This window comes from Bacillus rossius, chromosome 5 (assembly GCF_032445375.1).
Source record: "Bacillus rossius redtenbacheri isolate Brsri chromosome 5, Brsri_v3, whole genome shotgun sequence".
In the NCBI taxonomy this organism is placed as follows: domain Eukaryota; kingdom Metazoa; phylum Arthropoda; class Insecta; order Phasmatodea; family Bacillidae; genus Bacillus; species Bacillus rossius.
Window position 1 is genome coordinate 27267590 of NC_086333.1, and position 19138 is coordinate 27286727.

The window sequence follows — 19138 nt, forward strand, 5'->3', positions numbered from 1 at the left end:
GATAAACATTAAAAAATATATAAAAATTACTGGCAATTTAAAGTTCGTTACTATTTACTTATTTAATGATAATTTATATAAAAACATTCCTACTCTCGTCCAAGTCCGTGCCTGTTCGGGTCCGCCCGGGCAACGTCTGTGGTTCTTTCAAGTAACATATTTAAATTAAAGAAAACACAAGTAAACTGCACAACACTGGGGCAAAGACGAATGAAAACAAACAAAAAGGTTTACAAATAATATTAAAACGTAGCAATTTAATGGGTCGCCGCACTGCTTCTAAGCGCCCTCTTGTGGTAGTTCGTGGCGCGCAATTCAAACACACGACTACGTACATGGCGGTACAAATGCCAGGGAAGGGGAGGGGGATGTTGAGGAAACGGAGACTGACTAGGCTCATGGGGCGTAGCCCCGGCTGACGTCAAGTTATGTCATATTATAAAGTACAACAAAATGGAAATGAAAAATCACTATTGCAACTTTTAATGAACAACCGAAAAATTTAAATAAATTGACAAAAAAAACCTACCTTACTTAAACAGCTGACCAAATAATAAAAATAAACAGAACAGTAACAGCATTATTTATAACTGCAGTTTCCTTCATATTACAATGGTCTTTACTAGAAAGCTTTTCAGATACAAAAAAGACAATATTTTTTGGTTTTATTTTAGAGCCAAATTTTTTTTCCAAAGAGGATGTTTTGGTTTTGTTGTTTTATTTTTATAGTTTTGATTTATAAAAAAAATATAGTACTTAATTTTACCAAAACAGTGTACTGATAATTGTGATACATCTTGCATTATTTTACAATAAACAATAAGATATATAGTGTAAGTTGTAAAAACTAAACAAAGTTTTATGATTTTATTTTTAGTATAATTTTGTTTTTAAACAGAAGATTTCTCTTCTGTATACCATAAAATGATTTGTAATAAGTTTGACTAAAACAGATACATGACAGACAGACAGACAGACAGACAGACAGACAGACAGACACAGACAGACAGACAGAGACACAGACAGATACAGACACAGACACACAGACAGACACGGACAGACAGAAACAGACAGACACAGACACACACATAGACACATACACAGACAGACACATACACAGACAGACACAGACAGACAGACACACACAGACATGGACAGACACAGACATACACACACAGACATAGACAGACACAGAGACAGACACACAGACACAGAATGACAGACAGACACAGACACACACAGACAGACATACACAGACACACACAGGCACAGAGACAGACAGACACAGACATACATATACACAGACAGACACAGACAGACATAGAGACAGAAACAGACACACACAGACACAGAATGACAGACAGACACATACACTCACAGAAAGACAGACAGACACACAGACACAGAATGACAGACACACACACAGACACAGACAGACACAAACACACACACACACACACAGACAGACACCCACCCACACACAGACAGACACACACAGACAGACACACACACATGCAGACACAGACAGACACAGACAGACAGACACGCAGACAGACAGAGCCAGACACACACAGACACAGAAACAGACAGACAGACAGAGACAGAGACACAGACAGACAGAGTGACAGTGACAGAGACACAGAGTGACAGAGACAGACACAGAGACAGAGAGACACGGAGACAGAGAGACACGGAGACAGAGAGACAGAGACAGAGAGACAGAGACACAGAGTGACAGAGACACAGAGTGACAGAGACACGGAGACAGAGAGACAGACACGGAGACAGAGACACGGAGACAGGGAGACAGAGACACGGAGACAGGGAGACAGAGACACGGAGACAGGGAGACAGAGACACGGAGACAGAGAGACAGAGACACAGAGAGACACGGAGACAGAGAGACTGAGAAAGAGAGACAGAGACACGGAGACAGAGACACAGAGAGATGGGGAGACGGAGACACGGAGACGGAGGCACGGAGACGAGACACAGAAAGACGGAAGGGGATGGGGATGGGGATGGGGACGGGGACGGGGACGGGCCAAGCCCCAGCCCCAGCCCCAGCCCCAGCCCCAGCCCCAGCCCCAGCCCCAGCCCCAGCCCCAGCCCCAGCCCCAGCCCAGCCCAGCCAGCCAGCCAGCCATGCCATGCCAGCATGCCAAGCTGCCCTGCCGTCAAATAAACCCAGAAAAACGATTTGAAATTTTTTCTCAAAAATGTTTACAAAAAAAGGAGGGGGAGTATACTCGGGCGGGGCCTTTACGCGACCAAATACTGTATCACTGTCCTTGAAATTACATTCAAAAAGAATGTGTTCACTAACCACATTATACAAGATGTGTTCAAAAAGTAACTGGAATTTTAGCTTTTTTTTTTGAAGAAGTTTATTTATTCGTCTACATTATTGTTATCCCCTTCAATAAAGTCCTCAATAGATATTATACATTTGTGCCAATGCTTCTTGGAATCCTATAAATGGCCAAAATTTACTAAAGCAACGAAGTGTGTGCAGGTTCATTATCGTGGTGCAACACCCATGAATTGTTTCGCCACAAATACAGGTTTTTTTACGGATTGCTTCATGCAAATGGCGTTGAACTAGTAGGTAATACTCCTTATTGATCATTTGACCTTGGGCCAAGAACTTATGATGCAATATGCTGTTAAAACTTAAAACCACTCTGATGTATCTGAAAGAAACAGAAATTTATGGCTTAAATATTTGAAACCAAAATGGCAGCTATTAATTTCTTTGCAAAAAAAAAAAGAAACATGAATTTTTTGTGGTTTCGAACATGATGCATTTGGAAACATTGCTCTTGTGAAGTTTATTTTTAAACATAACCTAACATTATGGTAAAGATGTTTATGTTCGTCAAAAGAGGGTTCAATTACGTTTCACAAATATGTGAGTTTTTGTGATATCTTTGTGCTTAGTCTGGTCAATAAATGTGCAATGCTGTGGTTTGCTACGTGTCATAGATTGTGATGGAAACCTAAGTGTATAATGTTTAAATAATATAAAAATTAATTTGCTGGAAATTTTTACCATTAAAAAAAAATTGGTTTTTTCTAAGTATCATCCCGAGGAGAATAAATATTTTCCCGAAGTTCTGAAATGGTCTCGTTCCCGACTTTCATCCTGAGTTTCAGGATCCCATCCACTTCTACTAGAATGTGTCGGTGCAATGTTCAGAGGAATGATCATGAGCTCATGGAACTGGCCAGCGGCACACCTGCAGTTGTCGATCTTGGACTGGGAGTGCTGCTCTTCTGCCTCCAGCTGCACCCTCACAGCATCCAGCTGCTCCTTGAGGAGGGCCACCTTCCTCCTCACCTCCGACATCACCTCGGCCACATGCGCCACCTCGGCTGGGTCCAGCTCTGCAACCACAGCAACGTAGGCTCAATGCACAAACCCCATTGCAACTGACACTTATAGGCATCACTAATCACGTAAATATACAACATCAACCAAAATTCACAGTTGGGATTCAATCTGATTTCAAAATTTGTACTACAATTTTTTTCTAAGTTGAGTGACGCTGTTGTCAAAACACTTCATGTAAGCACCAACAGAAGTAAAGAATCATTTATTTGTTTACAGTATAAATGTGTTCACAGAACCCATTTTTAACACATTAATTATTAATGAATTCAATATAATTAATGATAATTCATCCAGAAAATTTCCACTGTTCACAGCAGAATGGACAGTTTGCAATCTGCAAATGTATTAATGGTTTAAAAACTACGACACAAAAAGCAGTTTGTAAACACTACAAGTAATACCCTAAAAATCCCAAAATGTGCATTTTTGGCTATGTTTCTGTATACAACTAAAAAGTGAAAAATCCACTGCAGTTGCACAACTGCACTACTAAGTTTTGTATTTGTAATTGTATTTTATTTTAAATAAAAAATATGTGTGTATTAAATTGTAGTAATTTGTTTCTTACAAGATAAAATAACTAAAAGGAGATTAATTACCATCAGCTTTGATATTGTTACGATCGCGCTTGGCTGCAGTGCTGGCGTCGCCACGCTCGTTCGGCCTGTCTGCGCCCCCTTCCACCCGCATCCTCTCCCTGGTATCTCGTGTCATACTATCGCGCGACATCCTGACCGTCGCAGCGCGCACCTGCCTCATATCGGGTTACTTAAAAGAGGCCGCACTGCGGAATAAAAGGACTCAGACGCCTTTATCGGCGTTCTTAGAGCAGCCACCGCGTCCTTCGAGGACTCACGACGCGTTTCTGGGCATTTCGACGGCGAAGGTCGCGAGATATCTCGGAGACATGCCCGATTGTTCTGGATGGGAACCCAAGGGCTATTTAAGGAGGTTGGGCCGACCTTCGAGTCAGTCAGTCAGTCGGTGACTGAGTGAGTTCTCCCGCGGCGGAGTTTCCGGGCGATAGTGCCGCAGGTGCGGCAGAGTGGCGAAGTCCTTGGACGAGGGTTCCAGGGCAGGGAGTGAGTAAGTTCAGTGGAGTCGGGAGTTTTCCCGCGGCGGAGTTTCCGGGCGATAGAGTCGCGGGCGCGGCGGAGCCGAGTGAAGTTCCGAGTGAGGCGTCGTGTGGGATCTCGGCGAAGGGTGTGACGGCGGCGGCGAAGTGCGGCGACGGAGTCCCGCGGCGGAGACCCACGAGGGGTGCTGCGGCGAGAGTTGCGCCGGAAGTGCGGCCCAGCGAGGTGTGTGAAACGAGTGACTGGGGAATTGACATTTCTTTACATGTAATTAATTATCTGCCAATTTAGAAGATTATTTGTAAGTGGCAAGTAGTAGTAATAAATAAAACTGTGTGTGTGAAATAAAATCTTTTAATTGGGCTATCCTTTACGAACCCGCAGGGAAATCGTAACATTTTGGTGTCAGAAGTGGGATAGCCCTAATTAATAGATTTAGGATTCAGTTTTATTATCAGGAAAGTTAAGAATAGAATTTAGTTTATGAGAATAGAGTTAGTGTTTAGATCTTTAGTGAATTTGGATTTTTCTAGAGTTAGAGTTTATTGTAGTCAGTGATAGTTTTGAATGTAATAGAGTTATTGTTAGTTTTATTAGAAGGTTCGGCTAGACCATTTAAAATTAAGAACAGTATTAAAAAATAATTATTTAGGTTGTTTAATTAGTAAATGCTTTAGAGAGAGATGGCTACTGAAGGGTTTACTGTCGAACAATACAAAGAGATAAGGGTTGCTTTGGAAGAAATAAAAGCAATTTGGAAGAACTATAACAAAGAAATGTTAGCCAGTATAAATAACTATACGGAAGAAATGGTAACCAAAATCGAGAACTTTACGGAAGAAATGAAGAGTGGAAGGAAGGAGAGTAAGAACCACCATGAAGAAAAGAAGAGCGGGTCAAATAATAGCCTAGAGGAAATGAAGAAGGGTCAGGATGAACTGAAGCATGGCCAAGAAGAAGTGAGGAATGAAATGATGACCGAAGTGAAGATAAGCCTAGAAGAGAAGAACAGCCAAGAGAAGAATAGCCATGATAAAAACAGTGAAGAGAATAACAGCGAACAGAAGACCGGCCAGGAGAAGACCATCCAAGAAGAGAATAACAGCGAAATGAAGACCAGCGAAGAGAAGAACAGCAAAGAGAATAACAGCGAAGAGAAGAACAGCAAAGAGAAGAACAGCAAAGAGAAGAACAACGAAGAAAAGGACAACGATGAGAAGAACAACGAAGAGAAGAACAACGATGAGAAGAACAACGATGAGAAGAACAGTGATGAGAAAAAGAGTCATGAGAAAATTAGCCAAGGAGAGAACAGCCAGGACATGAGGATGAAAGAAGAGCTGAAGAAAAGTACAGAAGTGAAGATGAGTTACAAAGTAAGGAATATTGAACATAAAGAAATGAAGATAAACCAAAGAGAGAGGGGTAAATGCCAAGAAGAGATGAAGAAAAGCCGAGAAGAGATGTACATGAGTCAAGAAGAGATAGAGAAGTGCAAAGAAGAAACGAAGAAAGACCAAGAAGAGACGCAGGAAGACCAAGAAGAGGTAAAGAAAGACCAAGAACAGGGGAAGAAAGTTCAAGAACAGGGCGAGAAAGACAGAGAAGAGAAAATGAGAACACAAGGGGACATGAAGAGGGTGCAAGGGGAAACTAAGTGCAGTCCAGGTGAGACTCAGAAGAACCAAGAGGGCACAAGTAACCAAGAAGAGACGAAGAGGAGCCGGGATGAAATGCTGTGCGAACAAGTAGCTGCGAGAGAAGAAATGGAGAAAAAAAGGGAAGATACAAGGAAACCGTTGGAAGGCAGTAAGCGATGCACTCAAGAGTATCGGGTCTGTCCAAGGCATCGGTCAGCCCGTCTCGGGCAGCTGGCTGAACGACATGGGGCATCTGCGACGCAGAAGTGTCGCCGGGTGACAAGAGAAGCTACATCTAATGAGAGAGAGGGTTATCTGGTGAGACTGTACAGCCCGCGTTGGAGGAAAGGCAGGAGGCCTAAACTTCGAGAAGCATGGGGACCTCCAGGAGGAGATGCATTACCTGTTCGGGACGAACAGGTTTAAGGAGGGGGCAATGTTACGATCGCGCTTGGCTGCAGTGCTGGCGTCGCCACGCTCGTTCGGCCTGTCTGCGCCCCCTTCCACCCGCATCCTCTCCCTGGTATCTCGTGTCATACTATCGCGCGACATCCTGACCGTCGCAGCGCGCACCTGCCTCATATCGGGTTACTTAAAAGAGGCCGCACTGCGGAATAAAAGGACTCAGACGCCTTTATCGGCGTTCTTAGAGCAGCCACCGCGTCCTTCGAGGACTCACGACGCGTTTCTGGGCATTTCGACGGCGAAGGTCGCGAGATATCTCGGAGACATGCCCGATTGTTCTGGATGGGAACCCAAGGGCTATTTAAGGAGGTTGGGCCGACCTTCGAGTCAGTCAGTCAGTCGGTGACTGAGTGAGTTCTCCCGCGGCGGAGTTTCCGGGCGATAGTGCCGCAGGTGCGGCAGAGTGGCGAAGTTCTTGGACGAGGGTTCCAGGGCAGGGAGTGAGTAAGTTCAGTGGAGTCGGGAGTTTTCCCGCGGCGGAGTTTCCGGGCGATAGAGTCGCGGGCGCGGCGGAGCCGAGTGAAGTTTCGAGTGAGGCGTCGTGTGGGATCTCGGCGAAGGGTGTGACGGCGGCGGCGAAGTGCGGCGACGGAGTCCTGCGGCGGAGACCCACGAGGGGTGCTGCGGCGAGAGTTGCGCCGGAAGTGCGGCCCAGCGAGGTGTGTGAAACGAGTGACTGGGGAATTGACATTTCTTTACATGTAATTAATTATCTGCCAATTTAGAAGATTATTTGTAAGTGGCAAGTAGTAGTAATAAATAAAACTGTGTGTGTGAAATAAAATCTTTTAATTGGGCTATCCTTTACGAACCCGCAGGGAAATCGTAACAATATTTTAATTTTGATTTTCTGTATTTCCTCAAGCCACTGTAGAACCTCCCAACACATGTGTGTACAGGTTAGTGATACAAATTCTACCAAAGTTCAACATTAGATAAATCTCAGGTGAGTTACGGGTTCCACACCGCTGCATTATCAGGGGACACTCACTCACTATGGGTTGGAGAGTTTATGTTTATTTTTTGTTTAATAAAATGTACTGCAACCAATATGCAAATTTTCCATTTTGGGTAAAAAAAAAATATTTAATACTGCACTGTTGTGGTTGACTATGTGCTTAAATAACTAGACTGTGTTGGTTTTCAATAAATATGTCACAAGTAAATATAAAGTGTTTAATAAAAATAGCTCAGCAGTGTGTGTAAGGCATCATGAACTAGGCCATTAAAGCTAAGCTACGACTGCGGCCTGTCGGACGGCTACTTGGCCCGGCGCCGGTAAGTGACGTGGCTGTCTGCTGCCGTACTGGCGTTTGGCAAGAGAAAGAACTTAAAATAAACCAGCCAGAGTGAGAGAGGAGGGGAGTGCGTGCGTGTGTGTGTGTGTGTGAGTGAGAGAGAGTGTGTGTGTGAGAGAGAGAGAGAGAGAGAGAGAGAGAGAGAGAGAGAGAGAGAGTGAAAGTGGCCATGCAGCAGTTTTTATGGTTCTCCCTCCCTCTCTCAACGTTGTAAATGTTCCGTCGTACTCATCACGTTTATATTTCGACAGGTTTTTGTGATACAACTGTGTCCAAACATTGTTTCTACATGATATTTCCTACGCTTTCTACTGCAAAATTTCATTAATGACAAAACTGCTGTAAGGAGCATGCTATTTACTATTTAAGAACAACTGTCTTTTCTCTCTTGAGGAAGGCAGCGGGCAAAAAAAAAAATAGACAGGAGAAGGGAAACTCTTTTCCTTTGTATTTTTGTAAGATATTGCAAAGATGAGGGGTGAGGGATGGAAGGACCATAAAATATGGAGAGGGGAAGGAAGCAGTGTTTCTTATGTGGCAATAAGCTGAGACACAACCATAAAGACTTCACTTGTATTCTACTGGAGACAGATTTATGGCATGACTCATATTTGAGGGCATCTCTTACCTTGAAAAAGTTCAATTATTTTCCCCAAAATTAAGGATTCGAGATTCGACCCATACGAAGGGGCGACTCATCTGCAAGTAAATACTGTATGAGCATTAGAAATCAACATCATTTATTCGTAATTTTGGCACTACAGGACAAATAGATCATCCACACAAGCAGCTATAACTTGTCTCAGTCTGATAATTAAAAGGCTCTATCCACAAGAAACTACAATTGTCCAGAGATAAACCTTCTGCCACACCGAGTCACAAAACGTTACACAGTAGCTGTATTTATTTAAAGCTGTGGCAAAGCATTTGCAAATCCCAAGATGGTAAACATTATTATCCCTTAATAATTTTAGAAATCATCCTGAAGAGTGCTTATTAATTATGATTGAAAATAGCCACTAAGCAAAAATCTGAAAATGGGGAAAAAAAGAAGAAAATACTGAGCCCCATCTTCTCTTAGGAAATTCACCTGTTACAAACGCGGAACCCTCTTGAGTGCCTAGCATATGTTGGTGGTGGACAGCTGCAAATTGGCGGGCAAACTGTTTGCAGCGTAATCCACCCAGGTTGTGCAGTTTCAAATACAAGGTGCAAAAATAAAATACATAACTGAATGAGTTCTTATGGTACATGAATGAGAGTAACACACAATCTCAAAAGGGCTGTTTCTAAAGAGTAAATAAATCTACCCACAAACAAATTAGATGGTTTCTCTTAGATAAAAAAAAAAAGAAAAAGAAAGTGAAGTATTCAGTTACACTCAAATATAGGTACCAGAATTCATTTTTGGGATAAGAATGTAGGAAATTGCTAGTTGGTGGTAACATTAACAAATGGACCTCACTTGGATGTAACCATCAGAATCACCTTATATGGAAAGTTCAACTCTGATAGAATTCGTAGCACTGAATTGAACACAGTGTGCTCAGAGCTGGGTACATGATGCATGCAAAAATACACACTTCACACCGCCTCAATCAACACTGCTGCGAAGCTTGGGGAAACATTATGAATACTGCTTCCACTGTCACTGTTATGTTTTTTGATGAGTTCTGCAAAATTAAGCTGCAGAATTTGCCAATTTTACAACTGTACTTTTTTTAATTTTTTAAGGGGAACAAAATGAAAGTGAGGCAACTAAATTATTTTTACTCAATTGAGGTAAGTGGAAACTCAGATTTATAAAATAATAATTATCTGCTCATGAGCTATAGAATGTATATACATTATTTTTACTCAAAGTACCAAAATTGAATCTTATAATGATTATAAGAGTTATTTCTGATAATTTTGAAAATAGATTTATGATGCAAAATTAAATGACAATAATTGTTACTTCAATTTGATTCTATTAAGCCCAATGTACAAATGTAATTTTAAAAAAATGTTCATCTATAACGTTTTTTTTTTTTTGTTTTTTTTGGTTGAGTTTAACAATAATTTTACTACCACACTGGAAACTCAGAGTGAGGTTATGCTGAAGGAATTCCAGAAAGATAATAAATAAAAATGCTTCAGAATAACACCCGTTGCAAAATGAATGCTGGCCTAGAAGGGCAAGTTAGATGAAACACTAGACTTAAAATTTTATGCATTACTTAGCCGTAGTAAGACAGAGAATTAATGTCTGGTGAGCAAATTATTTGGGCAGAAATTTCTTACTATGAATATTTTCCAGACTTTCAGAAAACAGAAAAATATGCAATGCCTACGTAGAGAATACTAGTATGAATTGCCCAATACAAATAATGAGGTGAAAGTTCGTTAATGCCACATGGGAACGTGGTTGAAAGCAGCTAGAGGGTAATACTCACCCTGCAGCCCCAGCTGCCGGGCCAGCTGTGCCAGGGTGCTGTTGCGACTGCGCTCCCTGCTCTGTTGCTGGCGCTGCTCCTCTTCCATCCTCGCCACCTGCAGCTGCAGCTGGCTGACCTCGGACACCACCTCCCTCTCCTCTGCCTTCACCACCTGCATGCTCGCCTCCAGCTGCAGCACACCGTTCCTCACCTCAACGTCACCGCACGCTTGTTTCTTTATCGTCTCCACTAAACTACAAACCACTCGATCGAACCTACGAACGTCGCCACGCGAGTGTGGCACTGTCAGCAAACACGGCCACTGAGGACCTTAATTCTGCAAGTTACCGGCCGGCCAAGTCACCAGGCTATGAATTAATCGTTGCAGTGTACGAGTTTTAACGAAATGCTACTGGGGATGTGTGTGAACTACACAAGGTTCTCAAATGTTTGCTGCGGGACCAGCAAGGGGGTGAGTTCCTGCTGTGAGAGTGCTGTGAGAGCGAAAGTAAAATTATACTTGTTGATTGTGGAGACAGTGAACTCTCTGTTCAAGAAATTTACATTTTTTTAATATATATATACTTGGAAGATGACTTTGCAGTATTTACTATCTTCTGTTGAGCTAGGCTCATTTCTAAAGTATTAATGATTTGCAATAAACCTAAATATGATCACATTTGGTTCCTATCACGAGACGTTTACATTGATTTTCACTACAAAAGGACTCAAACTTTCTGTGCAGAATAATATCACAATATAATTTTATTAAAAGCCTGGGTTTTTATTAGAGCTATTATGTCCCAACCATTCTAAAATCTTATTTTCATTGAAGCCATTTATTAAAAGATAAATCAATTGATCTCTTTCATAGCTAATTATACACAAATCCAAGTTTCTGTAATTATAAAATGCTGTTAATATTCTTTTGTTCTCAATATTGAGAAGTTAGCAGCCACCACCAGGCTAAGGAAAATTACCACATAACACAGATATTTAAAAAAACATCACTGAATTCACATACCAATAACTAAAAATGAAATTTCTTGAAATAACCTTAAATACAAGAAATACAGAATACAAATACAAACAACCAACCATCATAATATATTTTTACATGATATTTATCTGTATTGCAAGAAAGTCAGGTGATCATTTTCAAGCTTAACTTCAAAATATTGTCTTAGTAGTTACAATTTTTATTTAATTATTTTAGTTTGATTTAGTTTTTTTTTTTTAAATAGAAATTTTTCATATGTATCTATTATATTTAAAGCTTAACAAACATCTAGCCCTGTGCAAACAAATCCAATTAAATAACTACATACATAGGTATCTGAATTATGACAAGACACAAAAAATGTAAAACACTTTGTGAAAACGTATGAAACATGTGGAACACACAGGAGAAAACATACTCACTTCTGTCAATTCATTTTCCTTAACAGAAAGTTTTTCATTGAACATTTCTATGGCATTGTATAGTTCTTGAGTGGAGCCTGCGAATTCCTCTTTGATGGTCTGTCGCAATTCAATTTGATGATTCTTCACAACTTCCAACTGACGTTTCTTGCTGTCTGCAAATCATAAAGAAAGAACAATAAACTAATGAGCGAGAAAAAAAGCAGCTTGGGTTTTGGTTGCACATCTTCCCCTTCTTGACTGGTTCAGCGAAGGAGAAGAAAGAAAGGCATGCAGATGGCCAGCTGGGATCGTGTTCAATTTACATAGCATTTCCAACAACACAAAGATAATCAAGTGTTCCACCTTAGCATTGCACTGTGTCAATGCTATAGGCATGCAAATAACTCATGCAAATAAATTATTTTAACTACTGTTTTTAGTGCAAATGTAAAATATTCTAAGTTTAATCCAAGTTCTTTGAATATTTTTCACCATTATCTTGCGAGGCAGTAACGAGATTTTTTAAACTTATAACTTACTAACATTTTATAAGTGTAAAACTCCTAAACCTTTTATAAAGTAAAGTTTTTATTTTTTTGTTTAATATTAAAGAGTTTTAACATATTTTAAATTTCATCCAAAATTATGTTAAACTGTGATTTCAAAACACCCATTTCAATGCCAGTTGATTAGGTAAAATTAAATTAAATTTATGGAAAATTTTATGTTTTAAGTGTATTGCGACATTGTACACTATTTGACAAGAACGGAGTTTTATGAATTTACCAGACGTACTTACATCTGCTTGAAGCAATAGCCATAAAATAAATAGGATACCAAACCCACTGTTTATATAACAGAGGAAAAAACAATATACAGCATACTTGAAAATCTAAGTAGATACCTAAAATATAAGTAGACTAGTTATACTACCCTGCAAATTTAAAAGAAAAACCTGTACAATATGTGTACACACATGAAACACTCATACACCCAACATATATAACACTCCAGTCTCTTCCTATTACATGGTGTTAACATATAAATGCAAGTTGACATGGTCCTGTCCAACACGTCATGTGATGACACTAGGATCAGTTATTTTTTCCTTGCATGTTGGACTACTTCGGATATCTTCACATATTCAGGACTTTAGATGTATTTGCAACATTGGCTAAGAATAATGACAGCCAAATTATTCATTGTACTACAAAATATAAAACTTAACACATACTCAGAGAGCAAATAACCCACATAGCCTATGGTACAATTATTTATTATAATTGCAGAGTTGAAACCAAATAAAAAATCTTCAATTAATAATTATATCTGAAACCATTCTTATACTAAATAATTGTTTTGCATACTAAGTCTTTTGGTTGCTGAAACAGAGCTTGAAATATTAAGTACTTTTGTTTGTGACAGAAGTGATACTACGGCAGTTATACCCAACATGGTGTTATAAACCGTACACTTACAAAATAACTGCAGGTAATGCAGATGGTTAGTGTCTGAGTTTGCATGCAAATATTAAAAAGAGAAAGACAAAGAAATAGAGATGGATTAAAAGTGAATATCAGTGTGAGTGTGTGAGTTGATGTGAGTGTAAGTGAATGTGAGTGTTTGTTCACACACTGTGCAGTTACACTAGAGAGTGGAAACTAAGGAAGAAGTGAAATACAGCCTGCAGGTATGGCACAACTCTAGATATGAACGAGAACCACTGAGTGCACAGACACATCATTGCTCTGACAAAAAAGAAGACCACAGCCAATGAAAATAAGGTTATTCAAGGGCTCTGATCTTCGCAGCAACCAACCCTGCATCACACACTTCAGCTCAGAAGGTTCTGAACTACAAGAGGTTGATGCTGAGTGCAGTCCCCATCCCCTCACAGCATCTCCTGATCCTTCCTCCATGGCTCAGGCACATCTAACAATGAATGAGGCCAACCAAAAGAAAATTTTGGAATGGGGATATGCAGGTTTCTTTCAGACATTTTCCCCCGGGGGGGCAGTTAAAAGTTTCGAGGGGGGGGGGGGGGAGAGAGAGAGATGGGGAAGGAATGAGAAGAAAAATTTTGTCTGTTAGGTCAAGCAATTATTATTAGACCTTTAAACTTTAATTTCATGTAAAAAAATTACCATATTACAAAATAATGAACGTTAATAAACAAACTAAATATTTAAATGCTAAAGCCTACTTTGATTTTTTTTTTACCAAAATTGTATCCGACGACCTTTTTTCCTTGCATACAAATCAACTGTTTTTTCAAGAAACTCCTCAGTCGGAATCGCCTCAATACTTATCATCATGCAATGAAATAGGGTTCCCGGTAGCATTCTAGATCTTGTCTTATTCAAAATTCTGTTCATTGTACTGAAAGATCTTTCCACCGAAGCTGTAGTCAGAGGAATGGTAAGAATAATTTCGCAAAGTTTTTGTAACTCGCAGTAGCCTACATCAGCCTCAAGGAGTTTTATCACTGGACTCTCGTCCAATTGTAATTGCCCGCTATTAATCATGGATTGTATAAAAAATTGGAAGGATTTCAAGTCTGCAAGTACACCTTCGACATCGAGCATAGGAAAGTGTGCGCAAAACTTACTTGCATCATTGTCTTTTAATTCTAATAATGATTTAAATGTGTCAAAGTGGCTTGAAAATACCAGGATATCTATCGATTTGTCGTTGAACCTGTCTTCAATTTCTTGGAGGACACTTTCACTGTATTCTTTCATACCCTTGAATGTTTTTTTTGAATCTTCATCAGCAACTAGGCACACCTCAGATCCAAACTTCTCTGTTATTTCGCTTCGGACATTTTTTTGCAAGTCGCTGTTGATGTCTCCACACTGGTCTGCAATATCTCGTAAGTGAAGTTTTGTTTTAGTAATTAGAGGAATGACTTTGGTCAAACTCAAATCCTTTCTCTGCAAAGCATTACTCAGGTAAGAGAGTGCACTGAGGAGTTCATTCATCACATGACAAGTTATGAGAAAACTCTCATTTCTGATTTACAGCAAAATTCCCCCAGCTAATGACGCGAGGTCTGCTCCTTCTTTATGAATGTGCTCACAAGCCATCAAAATAGACTTCAAGCATCTTAAGACAGTATTCACTACCTTGTAGTGGGACAACCATCTCACTTCAATACATTCTGGAATCTTGAGAACTGGATCATTTACTACTGCTTGAATTTCATGCAAAATGTTTTCTTTTTTTGGTGACTTACTAAACAGCTTATATGTGTCTTTCAAAACATGGAAAAACCTTTTGACTTTCTGATTTTTATTCCTGCAGGAAGCTGCTGCCAGGGACAAGATGTGTGCTCTACAGTGTATGTAAATAACTTCCTTGTTCGCCTTCTCTGAAAGCTTCCTTCTTACACCTCCAATGTTTCCAGCCATATTAGAAGCACCATCAAATCCAAAGGCAATAATATTTTCATAATTTAAATCAAGAGCAGCAAGTTCCTTGTCAATTGCATCTGCAATAGTTTCTGCCTTTCCATTTGGGATTTTGACTATTGCTAAGAACTTTTCCACTGGTACTTTATCTTCCACAACTCTAAACATAATGCTGAGCTCCATTTCATTTCGTAGTGAAGTACTTTCATCAGCTAGAACAGAGAATTTCTTGTGTTTTAATATTGCCTTTAATTCTTCTCTCAAAATTTCGCCCATACAGACCAAAAGCTCGCAGGCGGTGTCCTTGCTGCTATAATTCGATCTGTCACTTAGAGAATTTCTCCATTTACTAAAATCTTCATTCAGTTTGTCGAGAAGACCTTCAATCAAGCTGTTATATGTAGTAGTGTGAGCTATTTCTTTCTTTACTAAAAAGTACAAGCCGCGCAAGAGAGTTTTTAAGCCTTTTCTATTTATGTCTCTTTCATTTTCACTCTGTTGAATCATTTGAGTATGAATAGGTTTCCTCGTAGCATGTCTTCTGAGGTTCTCCATTTCTACACTTATTGAGTGAGCTGCAGAATGTTCATGCTTCTCTAATTTTCCATTCTTTCCTAAAGCTTTTCTAAAAGATGTAAATGGAGTAGTAATAAACACTCCACCTGTTTTTTGCAGAACCTTTGCATCATTTTTCATGAAGTTTTCACATAGTTTACAAAATGCACCTCCTTTTTCTTCATTGTAGATCAGCCAACTGTATTTCTGTTCCCAATTTTTGTTGTAGTGACGTTCTACTTTTTCGGATGATTTCGCTGGATGCGGACTGGATAATTCTGCACTTTCATTTTCAAAGCATTTCTGTTCAGTCAGCTGGACTGATGGTGATGGGCCTGCTTCAGTTCGCGGTTTTTGACTGGGCCCTGCTGCGACATTAAAATAGGAGTCTATTGTTCTTTTCATGTTGAAGTCACTAAAACAAAAGAGGTAACTCTTAATGGAGATAGTCTGGTACTGACTGGCAGTATAAACTATTAATTAAAACAGCATTATGTGAAGAATATCAATCTAACACGCACAGCATCCACACACATTTTGACTGATTTTTACTTTTCAGAAAGAAGTGGATAAATGAGCAGGGTGGCAAAATTTTGGGGGTGACAAAACTTAAGAAGTAGCTAAAAGAGAGAAAACACTTTTCTACAAAAAAAAATAAAACACTCTTTTAGGCTGTCAAAATATCACCATGTACTACCTAAAAACACTAAATATGAACAGCACATATAAAAAAACATAATTCATAGTATCACTATCTATTGTTAAACGATTTGGTTATAATCAGGGGCATTAATAGTCATCATTTTAATTCCGGCAATTTATAATTGCGCGAAACACTTTTGTTTGACCAAGCCCAAGATGGTAGTACTTGTGCAATGCCAAACTGAATGTTTTAAAATTCTAAACTCCTAACAATACATTTGTTTCACTTTGCCAAATGTTATTTTATAAATACGTAACCTGGGCTTAGTCCATCGTAACCGTGAACCACCTACTGACCTACTTCTAGGTTTCTTGGCATCAGAATTCATTAAGTACTTTACATACAGTTTACTAACATGCATTATAAAGAAATTACTTGATAATGCTAAGATGATACTCAAAACGTTAAAGCGATGATTTATAACAGAATAATTTAATTAGTATCCAAAAGTTTTTGTTGCGGCCATATTTTTACATTGGATTGGTTAACTATTGTGTTTATATACTTATAGGTTTACAGAAAAGTACGCAGAAAGCCACATGCACTACACACTTGTAAACCAAAACTACACTAGCACGCCAACAATGAGTAGCCTACACGTCGAGGTCTGCCGTTACCAACAGCCGTCTGACGCACCACCAGCTCAACGCACACGCACGACGCACAGGGAGGAAATGACCCGCGTCTACTGGAAAAAGAATGTTAAGAACTTGTGAAAGAATATATCCCTCTTCTGGCCCCCGTGGAAAATCGAAAGATAAAGAAATGCTTATGCATCCACATCTCTGTACATTGTTACCTTCGGAACGAGTTTCTCCAAAAGATAACCAGGTCTGATGCCGAAACGATTTTTTTCCCCGTACGATAGCAGAATGCCGAGACAAGTCGAGCCGACCCGATAAAGCGCGCGGCCTTTCATTTGATAACATGGGTTCATATTACTGCCGTCTGGTCCGGGCCGAGCCGATCCGAATGATAAGCGGTGGAAACGTAATAAGGTGATTCACAAGAAAGAAAGAAATAACTATTTAAGTAATATAAAGCTGTGATCACGAAGCATGCGAAAATGCCTTTCGATTCCATTTCACAAAGCAAAGGAATTTAAAAAAATTGCTATTCGAATAGGTTATCCCAAACTTTCCGCACGTCTTCCGTAGTCATGAGTAATGTGACAATTAATGCATGGCTAAAACGTGGATGTGTAGAGTTCGATGAAAAAAATACTGAAATGTCTGGTGACGGAACTAGTTCACAGTACTTAAAAAAATTAACATGTCATTGTATTCCCACCATACATGTGTGAGTTAAAGGGCAAAGATAAAGAGGTGCGTTCGGGAACATAATACCGTTGGGGCGAGCACTTGAGACACACATGCTGGACTCTGCTAACTGCATCTATAACAAAGGATGCCTGGCAAACCTATTGCAATCATTTATAAAAACTTAACATACTGAAAGAGGGACTGCATAATAGACATGGCCATGAACCAGTTTTTAATCAATTTACATGAAGATTGTGACTGTAACGAATTTCTTTCCTTAACAAGTAACATTAAAATGGATTCCAATTTTATTTTTTGAATATTCCCCGGGGGGGGGGGGGGGGGGGGGGCTCTGGGAGAAGTGCCTGAAAGAAACACTGGGGATATGGGGGAAGCAGACAGCATAATTAATATCCCCTCCCCAATATATTAGCCACAGAAATAACCAAATACATAAGCGCTTATTTTAAAGTCCTAAGAACAGTAATCCAACCAGAAAGAAACTTAATAAATTAATAATGACAAAATTTTACGACTCCTAGTATGTAAAATATAATTAGGAAAATTACACACATCTCAGGGTTCAAACACTCATAATAATTTATGGCAATGGTAGAACAATTGTGGCTTACTTGTTTTGGTTTGTACACAGACTACCGCCCCCCTCTGGCAACTGAGATAAGTGCTGAAATCCATTACTGTTGCCACCAAAGCCTCTACATTTCAAAATGTTTTTCACTCGTAAGATATTGGACACTCAATGAAAGTTTTGTCACCCATTACAAGAATTTTGCATTCTGGAGTAGTAATCAAATTTCATGATTAACTCAGCCAGCAAACTGAGCTTGACAACACTAATAATTTTGCTGGAAAGAAGATAACAAGGCTATAGTGAAACCCTCGTGGGCATAGCAGCGGTCCAGGCTTGAGAGTCTGTCAGTTAATGATTAACCACATTACCATTCAAAATCTCATATACCATTAAAGATTGATATATATTTTTAACAAACAACTTAAACTTACTACCAAATGATAAATGCATTAACATTATACCTATAAAGTGTTACACAGAACCTGCAATAATGTCATTAACTATGTTAGCAAAAATGTAAAAGTTTTTTTAATATTTGTGAGGAAAAAAAAAAGGATAAAAATTGATATGAAAGTAATATAATTCAAGACCTTAGACTTATTTTTTTAATTTTTAGTTATTCACAAACTCACCATGTTCACACTGTAATTTGTTGATGTTACGTTCCGTTTCATACACTTTTTCTAAGGCCTTCCTCACTTCCTCCAAATCATTTTCAAAATTTTCTATTTTTTTGGAACTGTCAGCACAACGTTCTTCTGTTTCACGAAAACTTCTTCGTTTGTCTTCGGCTTGCTTTTTGTGGATTTGGTCATTTGCCAGCTGATTGTTCAAAACTTTTAGTTCTAGAATTAAAAAAAAAAAGTTAGTTTCATAAAGGAAAAAAAAATATTTGAATTGGAAAGCTACCTTAATTTTACAA

The 19138-nt window shown here is 39.3% G+C and overlaps 1 protein-coding gene across 1 annotated transcript in view; it reads right to left on the reverse strand.

Moving 5' to 3' along the window:
• Nucleotides 1-19138, reverse strand: part of LOC134531661 (DNA repair protein RAD50-like) — a 280275-nt gene that overhangs the window by 202285 nt on the left and 58852 nt on the right. The window contains exons 7-10 of the mRNA XM_063367439.1: nucleotides 18849-19061; nucleotides 11713-11867; nucleotides 10309-10480; nucleotides 3240-3387 (exon numbers count right to left, since the gene is read on the reverse strand). Of these exons, the coding sequence (XP_063223509.1) occupies nucleotides 3240-3387; nucleotides 10309-10480; nucleotides 11713-11867; nucleotides 18849-19061 (688 nt within the window). The remainder of the gene's footprint in view (nucleotides 1-3239; nucleotides 3388-10308; nucleotides 10481-11712; nucleotides 11868-18848; nucleotides 19062-19138) is intronic.